The sequence below is a fragment of the Diabrotica undecimpunctata genome, chromosome 6, assembly GCF_040954645.1.
Source record: "Diabrotica undecimpunctata isolate CICGRU chromosome 6, icDiaUnde3, whole genome shotgun sequence".
In the NCBI taxonomy this organism is placed as follows: Eukaryota; Metazoa; Arthropoda; class Insecta; order Coleoptera; family Chrysomelidae; genus Diabrotica; species Diabrotica undecimpunctata.
This window is the reverse complement of record NC_092808.1, coordinates 144,639,427-144,659,307: the sequence shown is the minus strand read 5'-3', so window position 1 is coordinate 144,659,307 and position 19,881 is coordinate 144,639,427. Positions and strand designations below refer to the sequence as shown.

The 19,881-nt window shown below is 33.6% G+C and overlaps 1 protein-coding gene across 3 annotated transcripts in view; it reads right to left on the bottom strand.

Annotated features, from left to right (window-relative positions):
- LOC140444032 (protein kinase shaggy-like) overlaps positions 1-19,881 on the bottom strand; it is a 59,203-nt gene that overhangs the window by 36,142 nt on the left and 3,180 nt on the right. For 2 of the 3 annotated variants that reach the window (XM_072535618.1, XM_072535619.1), the window contains exons 2-4: positions 17,888-17,987; positions 1,860-2,050; positions 438-521 (exon numbers count right to left, since the gene is read on the bottom strand). In XM_072535618.1, the coding sequence (XP_072391719.1) occupies positions 438-521; positions 1,860-2,050; positions 17,888-17,975 (363 nt within the window). In that variant the 5' untranslated portion in view covers positions 17,976-17,987. The remainder of the gene's footprint in view (positions 1-437; positions 522-1,859; positions 2,051-17,887; positions 17,988-19,881) is intronic. The other variant, XM_072535620.1, reaches the window with a different exon arrangement.

Sequence of the window (19,881 nt, the reverse complement as noted above, 5' to 3'; positions counted from 1 at the left end):
CAATTTTAATTTCCCGCCAACAAATATTTTTGTAGAGTCCAAAACAACTTTAATTAAAAAAAAAAAACTTATTTTTTGGGAAAAAATAAGTGAGGTATGGCCAAAAAACAATTTTTGACGTTTTATGGAATTTTGAGGTTATGTTTCAATATTTTGTGCTAAAATTTGGCGAATTATCATCTTTTGTGATGCCGAAGAATACCACAAAATTGGCCTTCTTCCTTTGTTGCAGTCCCTTCCGTAGTCAATGCTTTTGGCACAGTAACCTGAAAATCTTATTGAATTCACTCAATTTGAATTTAATATGTTACAAAATTTTGTTCAAATTGTTTGTCATTTTGTTCAAAATTTTATATTTCATTGCGTTGGAATCTTAAAATTACCTATCACTAATAAATGTGCAAAAATGGCAGTAATAATAGAAAAAAGTATCTTACCTTATCTCCACTAGAGTAAAAGAAATATTTAAGTTTCACTATATTACAATGTTCTAATTTCCGCATGATTTGTAACTCCCGATTCTGAAACAAAAAGAAAACATTTATGTTTGAAACAATCCAGTAAAAAATAATGGAATTTGAGTATATCTGCTTCATTATCCCTTAATCCACTTGATTAATATGTCGATACAAAAGTCTTGCAACAGTTTAGAATACACAATTATTATCCTTGTATTCATATTTAAATAAAAAATAAATATTTAAATTAAAAATGTCTATAAAAATTCTTAAGTAAAAATAATCATTTGCTTTTTAAATTTTCCAGTAAGTTCTTTACTATTAAAAGCTGCTCACGATTGGAATTTCGACAATAATATTTGGAGCGGGGAAGATCTATTTAAGATATTCAGACGATGCAATTATTCTCGCGAACTCTGAGTCAATTACTAGAAAGAATCGAAAAGACGAGCATAAAAGCAGTGGCTCTGAAAGAAATAAACCGCATGATTATTATCTTTCTTTCTATTAAAAGCTAATTTATGTACCTGAATGCATCGTAAAATATACAGACTGATAAATAAAACAGCGATCGCTAAAAATATAATTATATTGATTATAGTTTGAAGAAACCAAGAAACACACGTCAAAATCTGACAAATCCTGCCAAAGTTTTCCTGTTCTCCTATATGCACAAAGTTTTGGACATTTAAGAAAGTTAAAAAATTATCGTAGATGCTTTTGAGAAGTCTTAAAGAAGTCTTAAAGATCTTCAATAAGATAGCAGATTATTTTAACCATCAAAAGCCTACACTCTTTCATCATCTAGCCTTCTGCGTCCAAAGTTGAACACAATTCTTTTGATGTGGTCTGTCTATCGTATAGGTGGTCTACCTCTTCTCCTGCCTGTTCGTGGTATCCACACTGTAATTTTTCTGGTCCACCGTCCGTCATGCATTCTGGCCACATCGTCAGTCCAATTCCACTTGAGGCATGCTATGCGTTCTACGACATCTGTGAAGAATGTCCCTTCTTATTATTTGTAAACGGCTGTATGTTATACGAGTAGTTGTATAATAAACTCGCAAAATGCTAAAGTGCGTGGTGCTCGAATCGAGGACAAATATTTCATTTCTTTTTGTATTATTCCGACAGTTTATGCCGGTGGTCCTTCGATTTTCCCTCTAGCACCTAAGCCGCTAAAGAAGTGTAGGAGAAAAGCTAAAAGTTTAACTTTCGCTTAGATATACTGGAAAACAGCCCGATGGTCCTTATAACATAACTAATGACGCCAGAAGTTTAGTGAAACGTCCAAGCAAAACTATTGATATTATTTGCAAGCGATATTATTGCTTTAAATTTATTATCTCTTTATATCTTAATATTGTATAATTTTTCGATCTTAACATAGAAATAACTTACCTTAAACCGTTTGTCCTGCAGTACTTTCTTAATCGCTACCAATTCTGAAGTTTCGCACAATTTAGCCTGATAGACCACACCGAAGCTGCCATTGCCGATAACTTTGGTGTCAGTGTATGATACCTCCTGAGGTCTGTCTGGTCCTTGGCCGGGCGTCGCAACTACTGTAGTCACTTTGCTTCCATCCTTACCTACAAAAAAATAAAAATCAAAGAATTAAATTATCCACATTATATAAAACAAAAGTCGGTCAGATAGCCAAGCGGGCTAGGCGGCCGATTCTCATTCGCTTCACTGTCGAATGGTTCAGTGGATGTGGGTTCGAGCTCGGTGTACAGAAAAATAAAAAAGGCTAACGCAGCAGTTTAAAATTCTAGATGAATCTGCGGCTTAGACTAGAATATGCTGGTGTCTGATCGGCCTATGGTGGAGCAGTACGGCAAGAGATAAGGGCTTGCGGCTCGGTGATACTCCTCGATAGATCCCTACCGGAATTATGATATACAGCTTACCACTGGGAATTTTAGGTCAGATCGCTTGTCCGCGAGAGTTTAGCAGCAAAGGTGGGGACCACTGAGAGTCAGAGATATCATCTTTATTCACTCGTATTCACAACGATAAAAGTGAATATTTTGAATAATTTACTTTCGTAAACGTTGAGAACACTCAATTACAAATAGGAAACCAACTAACCTTTCGTTCACCGTGTCCTCAATTGAGGATAACCTATTCTATAATTTTTTGTATGTAGCTACATGTGGTTTTACCCTTGTAGCACATTGTCCCCGATTATGGACTTCATCTTGTACTTGTACTTCCATCTAATGGCTTTTAAACAAAATATTTAATTTGTTGAATATAAGTTTCTATAGTTACTTATGACTGGTGGCTACTGCGTCAATTCATTTGAGTTTCTTCCGTTATAAATGTGAACAATTGGTATTAAATAATGTGGCATGGTGTTAATAAATAGTAGAATTTACCTCCCGCGGAAAGGTGAAATTAGCTACCGCGGATTTTATAAAAAACGTGTACTCGTTTGTGGACATTGTGAGTCAACGGAAAAATAATTTTTAGGTAAATATAACCTCATTTTTTGTTGCGTTGTAGCATTTGTAAATTCCGTGGTAATATTGAAATCCCCTCGTATTTGCTAAAACACCAAAGAATATTGTTAGTGTATTTGATTTCCTATTCGTACGTATTAAAACACCAAATTCTTTCAATTCATCTTAGCGTCACCGAGGTCGAAAATAAACCATTTTACAGTTTGTTTATTATTTCACAGATGTGTATTTTCTCGGCATTCTTTGAATGAATTTAAAAGATAATTGCTCACTCTCGCTGAGGCGTGGTCAAGAGCTGTAAGCTTCAGCGTTTAGTCCGAATTTTCCTTTTAATTTGTAATGGTTTTTTCTTATTGTTTTTTTTTGTTATCGGAGATAGTGAAGTTTGGTAGTATTGCAGCAGTTAATACATACAGTTATAAGAATTAGATCATTCTCGCTAAGGTCGCTGCCAGAGGAAGTTGATTTCAGTGTGAGTCAAAATTTTTCATCAAATTTGTAATGTCCTTTTGTTCTTCGTCTTACGTTATGGAAAATAAGTTAAGTGACAGTTAATTGTTCATTTAATAGTTACAGTTAAAGTGAGGATTTGAAATATACCCACATTGTTTCAGTCTTTTTGTGGCCCAGTGTTCCAGTGCCCCAATTTCCAATCTAAATTTTGTCTTGTCCTATCACAGTGGAGATGAATTTGTTTGAGTGGTACAGAGTTTGAGTTCCAGTGAAGTCTAGTTTCTACCCCCAGAATTTTTGTGTAAAACCCCAGTGTAATCCAGGTAACTTTTTTGTAATCATGAATGTGTTGCTTGTGTGAGTCCATTTCAAAAGGTAAAAGAAATAATAAATTAGACTTACTCACAATCAATTTAATTTAACTAATCAGACGACCGGTTTCGCTTTCTACAATATGCAAAGCATCTTCAGGTCACGATACAAAGTTAATTAAATGCTGAAAATAATAAACCCATATTAGGGTGTTGTCTAATAAAGATAAAACAAAGATAGATTATGTCATGATAGATATCATCTATCTTTGTTGCACCCTTCCTGTTGTTTTGTTTGTCCCTTTGTTCTAGGAGATTCAGTAAGTACCCATTTCTTTCATTTTTTTTATTTCCAAATAATATTTTCAAATAAACCCTGAGTGACGTTCGCTGAATGCCGTTTCGTTTATTTTGCTTGCCCTATCTCTAGCCCAATAGTGTCTGTCCCAATTTTCAACCCCCATAGTAATACCCTATGTAGTAGGCAAAATATTTCGTTACAGCGTACTGTAAAAAATTTTAATATTTTGGAATAGGACTAGAAAAATGAGTTCAATGCGGTTGATCGAAGAAGGTCTATCTGATATTGAATATATGAGTAATGAAGCCGAAGATGGTGATTGAGAAGAACAAGCAAATGAACGTAATATTGTTGAGGAGCAGTTTACAGAACTGAATCTGAAGAGCAGGAAGGTGAAGCATGAAGGTGAAGCAACAGAGATTGTTCATAAAGAAGAAGCGCAGCTTAGAGTTTCAAAACAAAGTAAAATGAAGAGAAAAATGACTTTCTGGATAATAACGATCTAACAAAAAAAGGAGATATCAAGTGGAGAAAAGCATGACATACTTAACACCAGATATACATTGGCAAAGGAAGCCACTTCTAACGTTTTTGAACTTGTAAGTCCTTATCATTTTTTTCTTCAATATTTTACTGATGATCTTTATAAAAAAATGGCGACATATACTAATTTATATGCTGCCACAAAAGACAATAGTTTTTCTTCCACTTCAGTTGAGGAAATGAAAACATTTGTTGGCATGTATATTTTGATGGGGAACTTATCCTATCTGATGATTTTAATGGGGAACTTATAATTATCCAGAATTAGATGCTACTGGGAACCTAAACTACAAATTCCTATGATTGCTGATAGTATGCCTGTCAACAGATTCTGTAAACTTCGCCAAAATTTACATTTCGTGAACATTGATGAACACAATCCTTACAAAAAAAAAGGAAAAAATTAAGAAAAATAACTTGCATAATATTGTACTAATCAAAGTCCAAAACTGTACTACACGATATTTTCCCCATGATAACGTTGCAATACCACACTTCGTCCCACAGCAATCGATTGTTAAAACTCAGCCCCTATTTTTATTTGAATGATTAAACGCCTTGTTAACCGAGTAGTTTATAGAAGTAGAGTAATTTATTTTTAAATACTCAGGACTTTTATCTATTTCCCGCATATATATAGACGCAAACAATGCATATATAGACTATTGACAGTTGTTTTTAAAAGCAATTTGCAACACATTTCTTTGTTTGATTATTTAGATATTGGTAATTTTATATTTATTTATTTGTTTAATTACTTTAATTTGTATGCGCTTTATAATTGTGAAAGTATGTTCGTCGGTAATTACTAAATGTATTTTCAACGTCATACGATATTACTGCACATGTCGTTAGCAGCTGCAGCGGGCGTTATTATTGTTTAAGATTCTGTCGATTCATACAAAAGTTAAAAAAATGTTAACACTTAATTAACCACCCGTCTGACAGACTCCCAAAAATTAATATATTTTTAGAAGCAATGTTATGATGCACGAGAACTGATCATTATGTTTTAGGACTTTTTTAATTGCATGGCAACTTCGCCTGGAATGATTGTTATGTTGTGTGGATCGAGTAGCATAATAGTCACTCATGCCGGTCCCAAGTCCGGATAAAGGAGGAGGCTTACAGCAATAAGTCTGCCCCCTGTCTTATGTAAAAAATATTGCTAAAAAACTAATCAAAAGCCTCGGATTGCATAGAAATCTTTAAGACGGAGTAAGCTACCGAAAAGAATTACGAATCATGGAACATGGATTGTAGAGGGTCTCTTAACCTTTCGGCGGTCGCGCTATCGGTCCTGTATGCCGCTTTTTTAACTAATTTCAAGATTCCGTAAAATATTATTAGTCACTTACGCTTGTCCATCTTGCTATTCTCAAATGACTATATTAACACTTTGGCTACAGCGTGTACCATTTCTGGTACACAATTGATGTTTACCAAAAACTGCGTGTACTATATTTGGTTACATGAAGTGATAATGTTTCAAGCTGTGTGTACATTTAGTAAACACAGTTGTGATGCTTTTAAATGCGCATATATTGGGTATTTCAGACATGGGATGCAGTGTACGAAGGATGCAAACTAAAAAACAATTTTCTCGACAACGTTGCCGCTCTTCACGGCAGCAACCGAACGAACAGCATAAAATTCGTAAAACTCATAGAGATTCTCAACAATTCAGTCACAAAATTAGATTTTTATTATATATTAGAAGTAATGGAATTTTAATAGGTTTATAATTACTTATTGGGGATAGAAAACATATCTAATAATGTCTCCCATAATGATCTGATTGGTATTAAAACCTATAGAGTTGCAGTACTGTGACGGTATCAGCTTGTTAGGAGGAGAGACGCAGAACTGAGTAGGGGTCCTTCAGTACTTTGTGCAAGACAGACTGGGCGGGGAAGTACTTAACCCCGACACGGCGTGTCCCAATGGCTGATAGGGAACGTTCCTGTAGCTATGCAGGACAGGTATGAATAAGGCTTCGCCAAATAAGTACCTGCGGATCGAATGAGGACATGACACAGGTCAGCAGCTGTGTCATTAGTGGCCCGTGACTGAGGAATATAATTCCTGCCAGGAGCGGTACCACAAAGTCGCAGGCGAAAATCAAATACTGCTTTAACCGGCTGTGATACTTCGAACACTCACTAACCCGTCCGGCAAGCGTGGTGTTTTAATGCCAATATACCCCTCAAAACACAACATGTTGAACTTGAAACAACATGAGACGATACCCCAGGTGGGTATAGCTAGCAGCTCAGAATCCCATACCGGAAAACCGGTCAGCCTCACGGATTCTGGGGGAGGCACAAGCTCAACAAAACGCGCCAAAATAGATACGAACAAACAAAAACAGTTACTACTAGCCACATACAAAAAATAATAAATAATAGTAACAAAAAAAGATATTATTAATAACTTTAAAACTGATAAAAATAATCACATTTTACAACCAGCTGCACGATAATTCTTAATAATTAAGATAATAACCATAATTAATAGTTTATTCTTATAAAAACAGCTCAAAGATGGTTATGTAACACCCCGAAATGCTTTGTTGCGGCTGTACCCAATGCTTTTAACTACTACTAAAAATAAGTCGATTAATCACTGACTTTTGTAATATCTAGTTTATTTTGGTTTATTAAAGAAAAGTAGAACATCCCGAGGCATCATAATTTTTCTAATATCGATGTGACAGACATGATTGCAATTTATTGTCAGCAATACTTTAACGGGCGTGCAGCAAAAAGGGAATATTTAAAAAGATATCCAAACAGGCTGCAACCTAATCACCAAACATTTAAACATATATTTCGGAATTTAGAAGTGGTTAATTTCATCCTAAACGTGACAATCATTACGCCTGAACAAGAAGGTTAAGTAATGGTTCGCGTTGGCGATGATTCTTAAGTAAGTACGATTCTTAAGTAATAAGACGTTTATCAGCAAAATTTCAGTTTTGAAAATCCTACACAGTGAGCATTTTCACCTTTACCATTATAATCCTGTGCAAAATCTATTACCAGCAGATTTACCTTTAAGATGCAGATTTGCAAATGATAACAGGCAAAATCTTGACCACTACTTCGTCGATGGAATATTATTAAAAAAAAAAAAAAGCAGAAACACATATATCACAGAAAGTGATGGAGTCGAAGAAAGCTCATCAAAAATTAGGTCTAATATCTTAGCTTCGGCCAAGGAAGTTCTTGGTGAAAGAAATATAAATAAAAATAAATCGTTCCCAGGGCGAAGAACTCCATGGTTTTGTACAGAAGTGAAGGAAAAATGTAAAGAAAAGGAAAAGGCTTACCTGAAATACATGTCAACCAAAACACAAGAGGTATACCATAATTACAAGACAATTAGAAACGACACACATGCACTTGTAAGAAAAATAAAAAATGATCACTGGGAACGCTTTTCGAAAGAAATGTAACATGATTTTTACGGTCTGCAAAAGGAAATATGGTGCTTCATAAGAGTTCAAAGAACGGAGGTAAACGAACTAATAGAACCAAAACACATGGAAAAGGATACAAGGATTGACTACCTAAAAAAGCTCTATGCAGAGAAAGAACAAACGACGATAGAACCGGAAAGACCAAAAATAACCACAAATGAAGAACTTAATATAAATGTACAGGAAGTTCGGAAAATACTTGAAAACGCGAAGAACAGAAAAGCAGCAGGTAAAGACGAGATACCAAACGAATTACTGAAATATTGTGGAGCAGCAATTATTAAAATTATAAAACACAATAAGATACCGGAAGAATGGACAACAAGCGAACTAATTCTGCTATTCAAAGAAGGAGATAAAAAACAGCCAGAAAACTTCTTCTTCTGCTAGTGCCTATCCTCTATGGGTTGGCTACCACAATGGCCCATCGTATTTTATTAGCAGCTGTTCGAAATAGGTCTGTGGTGGTCATACCTGTCCACTGTCTCAAATTCTTAAGCCAGGATATTCGGCGGCGTCCTGGTCTTCTATTTCCTTCTATTTTCCCTTCTAATATCAATAGTAGAATTCTGTATTTATTTTCGTTTCTCACTATATGTCCGAAGTATGCTCTTTCTTTCTTTAATGGATTTCAAGACTTCAGGTTCTTTTTGTAAACGTTGCATTACTGCGTCGTTAGTTACAAAGAGTGTAACCATCTGCAAGACGCATTAGTGAGTGTCCATGCCTCTGCTCCATACATAAGAACAGAAAACATAACAATTAAGGATTTTGAGTCGGAGATGTAAGTTCAAGGTTAAATTGCAGAGAACTTTCTTCATCTGTTGGAAGGCACTCCTTGCTTTTTCGATCTTACATTTAATCTCGTATGAGGAGTGATCCCAGCTGTCTGTGATGTTGCATCCTAGGTATGTTATTTTTTCTGTTCTATCCAATACCTCATTGTCTGCCATAAACTTTGCATCTTGTCGTGCTCCTCTTTGTATTGGGACAGAAAACTACAGAGGTATAAACTTGTTAAATACTACCCTAAAACTTGCAACTAAAATTTTAAATAACTAATAACTAAAAATTTTTAAATATTCGTTATAAAAGCAAATTACTGAAAAATCACTAAATATAATAGACCAGCATTTCTGTGTCTGATTGACTTAAAGAAAGCGTTTGACAGAGTAAGACTCAAAGATGTAATCCATCTTCTGTATAATAGAGAAGTTCCCCTAAATATTATAAAAACTATCGAAAACATCTACCAAAACAACACAATGGAAGTCAGAATAGATGGACAACTTACAGGACCTATAGAAATAGGCAGCGGAATAAGACAAGGGGATTCATTGAGTCCCATTTTCTTCAATTGAATCATGGATGAAATCATCAAAAGCGTTAACAAAGGAATAGAATAGGGAATGGAAAACAAAGAAATAAAAATACTCTGTTACGCAGACGACGCAGTACTGATAGTCCAAGATGAAGATAGTGTGCAAAAACTGGTCCACAGATTTAACATAAGAGCAAAAGAATTGAATATGACAATCTCATCTCAGAAAACTAAAACAATATTGAACCATCATGGCTTCAGTATTGAACAAGTAATGGAAATAAAATAACAGAATTACACTGTCCAGCTATGGAGACCTGGACAAAGAAATGAGAGATCAAGTACAAAAAGCAAATAGCCTGGCAAGATGCCTTAATAACACTATAGGCGAAACAGACACATTAACACTGAGATAAAGTCAAGAATTTATAAAGCCAGTGTAAGACCAATAATGACATATGCCTCAGAAACTCGACACAACCACAACGCAAAGGCTACTGAAAACTGCAGAGATGAGAGTACTGAAAAGAATTACAGGAAATATGCCGAGAGATCGAAAGAGAAGTGAAGACATTAGAAGAAAATGTAACGTACAGTGTATCCGCAGATATGCGGACGATACTAGCATAATAACAGACAACCTCCAAGACCTCCAAAAGCTAATGAACAAGATAGTTGAGTATGGAGAAGAATATGGATTATCAATAAACACCAAGAAAACCAAATTTATGAGGATATCAAAAACCCAAAATAATGGTGAAAGCCTGACAATTAACGGTAGTGCTTTAGAACAAGTTGAAAACTACTACTATCTTGGCACAATAATTAATCACACAAACGATTACTCCAAAGAAATCAAAGTTCGAATAGAGAAAGCACGTACAAACTTCAATAAAATGAGAGTGCAAGAGAACTAAAATTGGACTTGAGAGTTAGTCTGGCAAGGTGTTATATTTTCTCGACTCTACTTTATGGGATAGAAGCATGGACACTTAACGCGTCGACTGCTAAAAAGTTGGAAGCATTTGAAATGTGGGTGTATAGAAGAATCCTGAAGATATCATGGACCGAACATGTAACAAACAACGAAGTCATGAGAAGAATCAACAAAAGAATGGAAGTATTGGAAACCATCAAGACACGAAAGCTGCAATACCTGGGGCATGTTATGCGTAATGAGAGATACAACCTACTTCAATTGATTATACAAGGAAAAATACAGGGCAAGAGAAGTGTAGGAAGAAGAAGAATCGCATGGTTGCGTAACTTGAGGGAATGGTAAGGATGCACATCAATCTAACTATTCAGAGCGGTAGCATCTAAGATCGGAATAGCCATGATGATTACCAACCTCCGTCGCGGAGATGGCACGTGAAGAAGAAGAAGACAGTGTATAAATGAATGAACACAAAATAGAAAAAAATAATGGAATCACCACATTAGCAGAATGGAGGAGACCCGTGTCGTCAAAATATCAAGAGATAGTGTGGAATCATTGGTAATCAATTTTTAGGGCCATGCGAGTTACCTCGTAATTTGAATGGTGATAGAAGTTTACATTTTTCAATAAATTATTTTATTGATTTGCTGAAAAAATTGCTATTGAAAGAACTTAAGAAAAATAATGCACTTAGGGAAGAAATAAATATTGCAGCTGTTTCTTTTGAACCAATGATGCTATTTAACATGAGACGATATTTTATGGAACGTATTGATAAATGCATTGAAGAAAATGGTGGACAACTCGAACACCTACTTTGACAAAAAGTTTAATGTATTCAATTAAACTATTTCTTAATTTGGTTTATAAATAAAATGTATATTATTTTGATTTTAATATAAAACATAAAAGGTTTGATGTCAAATCCAATACACTTAATTATTAAAAATATCCTACTGATATAGGTAGGTACGTAAAAAAATATTGGCGTATACTATTTTTTTCTTTAATATTTTGGAAACTATTATCTTTAGTAAAAATTATTTCATACCAAAATTAAGAAGTATTGATGTTTTTGTCTATTTTTCCTTCGTTGCCCAGAGTAATTGCATTAAATCAGAGTTATGCAGCTGATTTATAAAATGCGATTATCTCGAAAACTCTTAAGTTTTGTAGTTATTAACAGAAATATCTTTTTTTTGTTGAAATAATGTATCTTTAATATTTTTTTACACAAATAGCGCTAACTTGAAGAGCAAAAAAGTTAAAGGCAAATTTATGCCACATATGTGGCGCCCTCTATCAGCTAGATCAAAGTATGCATCAAATTGTAATTTGTCATACTCAAATGCCCCCACTTACAAATGTTTATACATAAATGTCCACAAACATGTAAGTTATAGAGAAAAATAAAATTTTAAATTTGCACTTTAACACTCCGTATCTTTCTTAATATTAACATTGTATTAAAGCAATTTGGCTCAAATCCTAATATTGTTAAGTGTATAATCGACTGTTTTCTTTTTGTACAATTACTTAAGGACCACACTGTATACCTACATACAGCAATACAGCAAATGTATTGATAAACTCATTTCCCTGGTATATTACTGCTTGTAACTGAAAACTACTAATTATATATTTACTTACGTATCTATAAATTGAGAATATTCAGGTTAATTTCAAAAAGGCAAATATTGCAATACAACTAACTCTTCATACAAATTCAAAATTTCCCGCAACAAATATCTATGCTATTATGACCTTGATCAATTCATTCGAAAGCATCGTAATGATCTCTCCGTAAACAATTGCAAAACACAAAGCTTGACACATTTCGAATATCCAACATAAAAATACTGAAATAAAAAGTGTGTCGAGATGTATAAGGATAAATATAACCCAAGGTTACGGAAAACTTATTTTTTTTTTTAAATCGCGTTTTCAGATGTGCGTGTGTACGCTTTTTTTTATTCTTATCAGATGAAAATTCTACAGTGTTTAATGGGTTAATATCACAGAGAAAGAGTGTATCTAGTAAGTTATAGGCAACAAAGTAATATATTGTTAAAACAAATGTGTCACTAAATTTTTGTAGTTGAAAATCATTGATATAGTCAGTTTCACTCTTTTTTGCCGATTTAATATTGAAAACCACCGAAGTAAGATGAAACTGTCAATCAAATTACCAATCGCTGCCTAAGAATAACAAGGTTGTATGTACAAAATGACCAAACTGAGAAAAATGACTTGAAAATGAGAAAACAGATTGGGTACTATTAGATTTTGTATATAAAGTATACTGTTTTTTAATCGTAGTAAGTAAAACCCTAATAGAAAATGGAATTAAAAAAAAATAACGAGAAAGTATTCAATTTATCCCATATTTTATTGAAAAATTAAAATAACAAAGAACTTGTTATACCTTGTCTCAAAATATATCGTCTTGGTTTTCCCTTCGTTAAAGAATTAGTGTTATTATTGCCGTTGTCATCAATGGAATAACCAAAGTTATTGGTTTTTAGTGTCGATCGGATAGCCAAGCGGGCTGGGCGGCTGGCTTCTCCTTCGCTTCACTGCGAGAGATGTCAGTTCGATCCCCAGCTCGGTGACAGAAAACAAAAAGGCTAACGCAGCAGTTTAAAATTCTAAAATGAATCTGCGGCTTAGTCTAGAATATGCTGGTATCTGATCGGCCTATGGTGGAGCAGTACGGCAAGAGATAAGGGCTTGCGGCTCGGTGATACTCCTCCATAGATCCCTACCGGAAGGGCGTGTGCCGCCTAAATACCGGGTATATATGTATGTATTGGTTTTTAGTGACAAAACAGCAGAGGCGATTATTACGTATAGCCTTAATAAGTGATTTCAGATCTGTTTAAACTGTCTACTGTCAATGGGGCTCAAAGATGTTCATCCATAAGAGAAAATGCTAAAAGCTTCAAAAATTCAGCAGGGTTGTTACTTGTATGAATCGCTAGCGAATTAATGTCTGTGATATTTAGTATCGTCTTAAAATTACCATTGGCCAACGTCTTGTTTTTCGTTTCTATAGCGTCGTTATCATTCAGACTTGAAACAAGCAATACAACTTTCTTAATTTGATTTCTACTTGATTTTAAAGGACGACAGCCTTAAAGTGATTCAGGGGACAGTTCCCTTTTGATTTTTTTCCAATGGTCCCCACAACAGTCTATCCACATTCTTTTTTTAAAATATCAACTAGAGAAAATGCTAACGAAACAATTATGTACAGTAATGCTTTATTGGCGTACATATACTTTTTACAACTTCGTTTGCGGAATTGTCTGCAGTAAATTGGCCATCTGGTTGACGACCCACATAAACCTCCATATTTATGGTAGTTATAATACATTTTGGCATCACATAAACTAAAAATTTTGAGCCCATACTTCAAGGGTTTGCTTGGAATATATTGTTTCCAAGGGCCATTCCCCAAAAAAAACCAAAAAAAGCATTTCATCGCATGTTACAAATTCCGAAGGGTCTCCTACGTTCTTCACGATCCAACTTTTCATCAAATCTAATGCATCTTGGGAGAAACCTAAATCGTGATATGGACATAACTAGTCTAAATATTTCAATACATTCGCCATTAGTTTGCCATATATCTTCTGCATTCAGGTGATGAGCTTTATAATCCCTGCCAAAGATAAAAGGCCTATAAGAGCGTGAATTTCAGATGGGTTTGTAAGCTTTGTATCCTCCTCCCTTGAGAAATTGCTGGCTATACTTTCAATATATTTATTAGTATTTTCCACAATCATTTAAAGGACGTCCTCATCAATAAAATAACTCCATATTTCATAAAGTGTTTTTTAAATCTTTTGTAATTCTATAAGGCACAGATAAATGTTTTATTATATTAGTCTTGCTTATGTGTACTCTTTTGTTTCTTTTTGGATGCTTTCTTCACACTGTACCATATTTTCCACTAAAAACACTTTCTTCTTGTATGTTATTCAGTAAAACTTCTCATATTTCCTCTAAATCCTGTTCTTGTTCGTTTTCCAAATCTTCAGTCCTCTCATCAATAACTTCATCATCGTCGTCATATTTTATATCAAGCGTTTTTTCTTCCATTGAAACTCGATATGGCTTGGAGTCTCCTTTGTACTCTCATAGTCCATTCTGAAAATAAAGTGGAACAAATTAAATGTAAAAGTTTGCGTAACTTAAAATTTTTAAACATAAATATTTGATGCTCAATAAAAGAACATAGGAAATCGTGTAAAGTTTAAAAAAAGTTTTAAAGTACATTTAAAAACTAGCGGTTATACATACCTTACGATGACAAAAAACACAATAAGGCCGTGGTTGCCAAATGTAAATTTTAGGTCTTTTTCACCGTTTAGACTAGTTAAGGGTTAAATGCAGGTAATAAGTACGTTTTAAATTAATGAATTACGGATAATTCATATTGTAGATAATCAAAATTGCGGATAACAAAAACTTATTAAACTTTTTAGTATTTTACGAAACAGACTTTTGAAAAACTGCAGACTATTGTTTCTAAATATTCATAAAATCTTATTAAAAAATTCACGGTAATGGTTTCAGCGTCAATGTCACTTCACTAGATGAAGTATTTTAAAATGTGCAAAATTATTTGAATCGCTCAGAAGCAGAGTGGCTCAACTGATTTTTTTGTATAATTCAGATATGTAGTACAATAGGTGGCATTGTGTATCATTACTTTCATTTCAAAGTGGCCCAACTAACATTTCACTGTATACCAAGAGATGGCGCGAGTTGTACAGTTAGGCTATGTAAACATTTCATATGATTTAGTTATGGAAATGTGGCCCAAGTCACAGTTGGGCCAGTGTGCAGTATGATATTTTATACATTCTTACTTCTCACTCTTGTCTTGTGTGTTTGTATTACTCTTGGCTAGCGTTCATTCGTTTTTTACAGTACCATCAGCCTTGTATACTGTTTACGTTTGTGCAATCTTGTGTAACGGTGAGTAAATTATTGAATTTTATATTAATAGTGATTGTAAATATCTCGGCGCAAAATTTAAATCAGGATTCTATGTTTTTTAAGATTATAACCTTAAAATGAAGAAAGCAGGCTCGTTTTCTAAGCGATGTTGCAAAAAGTATAGGTTAATCTTTAATTTTAAGACAATTGATTACTTAAATTAATTAATAGAGAATATTTTTGTTATAGTTTGGAAATGCCGTAGTCGGATACATTCAGTACTCGTGAACCCAGCAAATTTGAAACAGATTCTGCCTCTGACTTCCATCCACCATCTGATGATGGGTCTTCTACAACTAGGAAAAGCTTCAAAGAAGATGGACTTGTGGAACCTGGATCAAGTAGGGGTAGAAAACGTAAGAAAAATGAGTCAGTTTGGAAAAGATCTACGTCTAAGTTGGAAAGAAATTCTGGAAAATCATATTTCAATTCTCGTGGTAGAATTGTGTTTGAGAAACAATTTTTCATGGAGTTTGTAGCTGTCCACGAAATTGTCATTTGTTGTTAACTCTTGAAGAAAGAAAAAAATTTTCCAAAGTTTCTACAACTTATCTGATTTTAATTTACAGACTGCTTACATTAATATTGTTAACAAAGGACGACATATGGATAAAAGAAAAAAGCACCCCCCTAAGAATAAGACAAGGGAAACAGATATTCAAAATATAAAAGATTTCGTTAACAAATTTGCCAAATATACATCCCACTATAGCCGCAACAAAAATCCTAATCTAGAGTATCTGTCACATGATTTAAATATCTCAAAACTTTTTAATTTGTATGTGCAAAGTGAAGAACCATAAGTGAAGGTATCCAAATTGGTCTTTTCGAAAATATTTAATGAATATTTTGATCTTCATTCCCGTTATCCTCTTACTGACACTTGCAAACGATGTGACGCTTATAACATGAAAATAAAAAGTTGTGTAGGTGTACAAAAAAGCAGAATGGAAACAGAAAAAGAGTTACACCTACAGAAGGCAGAAGCAGCTCGAAGTGGAATGAAGGAAGATGTGGCCAAGGATAAAGATTACCACAACAGTAATTTTACATTTGATTTGATGAAAACTTTAGCTACTCCTAGGGCCGATTGTTCGAACGCTCATTAAAACTTGATTAAATATTTAATTACAATCAAATATGTCACAGCAGCTGTCAAAATGATTAAAAATTGCTTATTAGTATTGATTTGTAAATAAAAACATGTAATTAATATTAGAAAGAGTTTAATGATTAAAAATTGCTTATTAGTATTATTGATTTGTAAATAAAAACATGTACATAATTAATATTAGAAAGAGTTTAATTATGGTTTTTAAATCGCAAAATAATAAAATTGAATAAAACAAATTAGTTAACATAACCTGTAAGCTAAGCTAAGGCTAAGGTCTTTAAATTTGTCTGGCTGATTGGCTCGACCAGGGCAAAAAAAAATGGGAGTGGCTTATTACAAGAGTCATTATTATTGGTATCCATAATCCAACGACAGGTCAGATACACATGTATGTATGGCATGAAGGCCTCACATGGCCCACAAGAAATTGGTTCTTGCATTTTACACTACGTAAAAACGTATGTTAACACACCAGTTTTGATCTTGTACAGCAATCAATGCTGAACTCAAAATCGAAATATCAAACTGGCATCTATTTCTGATCGATGAAGACATGAGAAATATGGAAATACATGCTTGGCGGAGGAAGGCGATGGATAGGGACGACTGGAGAAAAATTCTTGGGGAGGCTAGGACCCACACAGGGTTGTAAAGCCAAAATTATGATGATCTATTTGTGCATACATGACTGTCTCCAATAGTTTGAGTCCCACAGTCATACATCACAAGTTTCTAGTTTCCGGTCACTCCTATTTGACATGAGACAGATACTTTGGAGTGATCGAAAAACAAAAACGATATTTTAAAGACATTTTTTTGCCAGACGATTGGGTGAAAGTGTTGGTCACACAAACTTTAAGACAAACGTGGACGCAATCGATAATTGGATCGGAAACAGATGAATAGGTGACTAAAATGAAAGTTTTATATTTTTTTATACGAGCTTAATATTTGACATAGTGGCCAAACTGACTTTTTTTTTGTATAAGTAGATTTTTTTGTTAATCTTTTGCTCATTCGACTCATATAATGGTTTCATTTTTAGCTCACGTCTTTAATTACGATATCTCAAAGCATCAATTTTATGCTTAGGCCATTGTGCTTCTGAGCGACTCATTTATGAGTGGGTTTAGAAGAGATTTAGAACAAAAAACTGGTTTTCTGAAGTTGGTCGTCAAGAAGAATGTCCGCGTTTTCTACTAACTAATCTCATAATAAAATTGGCTAAGAACTTTATTTTGAATGTGCCAAATTTCAACTTCATTACTGTTGTACATTCTTCATGTTCTTGTCACTTTTCCATTTTTTACAATCAATTCTAGATGACTTTAAAGATATTTCTTGGTTCAATGGCCCTACCTACACATAAACGGATAGTCTTTGGCATATTGTTCTCATTAAACATACACAACATGACATAGATAGAAAAACTTGACATTTACAAACATCCCTGAATAGAGCACTTTATTAAATTATTGAAATAAAATTACCTGGCCTAACTTTGAGTGTAGATATAAATTTATTAATATCATCTTCCATGATTTCTTTACTTTTTCCTCTTTTATTTTTCGACGCCATTTTAAATTTTATCTAAAAATCCAATAAACTATCAATGGATTGTATCTATAAGATCAGTAGTAAAAATTGGTTAAATAATGTAAAAAATATATAGATAAATTGAAAACATGACAGACTTGATTTAAAAATTATCTCTAGATATAACAATCTTAGTAATTTAATTAATATTATAAATTAGAGGTATTTAAAATGTACACAAAAGTAAAGAAAACTGTACAAACACTATTGTCCCCTCAGATTTTAATTAATTCATACATTAATTCTTCTTTCGTAATATCGAAAGAGCTTTAATACATAATAAATTAGGATTGAGGAAAAATAATTAATAGAAAACTTTAGGTCTCATTAACCACAAAACGCCGAGCTGCATACTTGAATGAAAACAAATTCCAAATGATAAAGGATATTCACTAATCCTGCTATAGTTCAATATATATTTGCCCATTTTAGTAACATTGCTGAGCCATAATATTTTGTTTTATATTATTCACTCCTTTATTATCTAATGTACAAGGCATTCATGGGAATGTTAGGTGAAAGAATCAATTTCAAAACATTGTATTTAATCCGTTCAAATCTAAAAATCTGGATTTAGAATTTCATGACAAGAAAATGTTTTTAATTTTTAATTTTGAAAACATGGATACAGATAGGGTGCTCTATTCTTATTCTTATTGTAAGTTCCTGTTCAAGGTCAATGGTTGTCTCAAAAATCCCTACTTGTTTATTTTTTTGATCTGTTGATTGCTAACCATATGTTCATGTATATATCCTGGCTTGACTTTAGTAGTATTATTAATTTGATTTTCTAGACATTGATCCAAGTCTAAAGGTCAATATTCACTCACAACAAACTTTGCTGAAACTGCAAATGTGAGAGTCATATCTCAGTGGCAACAGTACTGGCTTACCAAGCCTTAAGGCCCAAGTTCGATCTCTGATACAGACAACAGAAATGTTTCAATTTTTAATTTAACTGAACTGCCACCATGCTTCGGAGGGCACAAAAACTGTCAGTCCCCACTACATAGGTAGTCATTAATACTACAACCTGAGCCAGAAGATTATACAAATGAAAGATGTGTCGATAAGCTAACTGGCTTCAGTAAGACCAGTTATAACAAACAGCTACCAAAAAATACTTGCAAATGATCATTTTAGATCTAGCTAAAAACTTTCAAAACAAAACTAATAATCTTAACACTCAAACCTGCAAAACTAACCGCTAAGGGCAGCTTGAATAAAGTACTTCAATGTATTATAGGGCTCGTTTAAGTACATATTATGGAACACAAGTTGGGGCCGGGACATGTAATTTTCACAACATAATTGTAACTTTTAGGTAAAAAGGTGTAACTTAACGATTAGATAGGGAGAGGGGTGTAGGAAAATGTTGCATTATATTGGGGGATGGGAGGGTCAAAGATTGCGTTACATACTATTGAACGCCCCAATAAAATGTGGTGAAACTAAATATAAAGCTGAGTAAAAACGAACTAAAACTGCATGTATTTAGATCATGGTAGCTCAATATAATACCAGATTAGTATCCCAAAGGAATAAGAATAGAAGGAACACTATTTGTGCACAGAAACATTTAAAAATGTGTGTTATTGTTGAGCTAACACTTTATGTAGAGATATAGAACTAAAGATTTATTTAAAGATCAATGATATGACCTCCCAAATTTTTATTTAAGTACCTAAGAACTACCATGTGCTTTCTCTCACTCACTTTGGTCACTTTTCTAATCCATTAGTTTTTTAATTTAGATTATAGGACCATTAACATACGGTCTGGATAGTACTCCACACCAACAGGTATGAGTGAAACACTGGTTGTGCATAAAAACATTTAAATACTTCGGTTATTGTTTAGACAATGTTTTAGATATATATATATATAT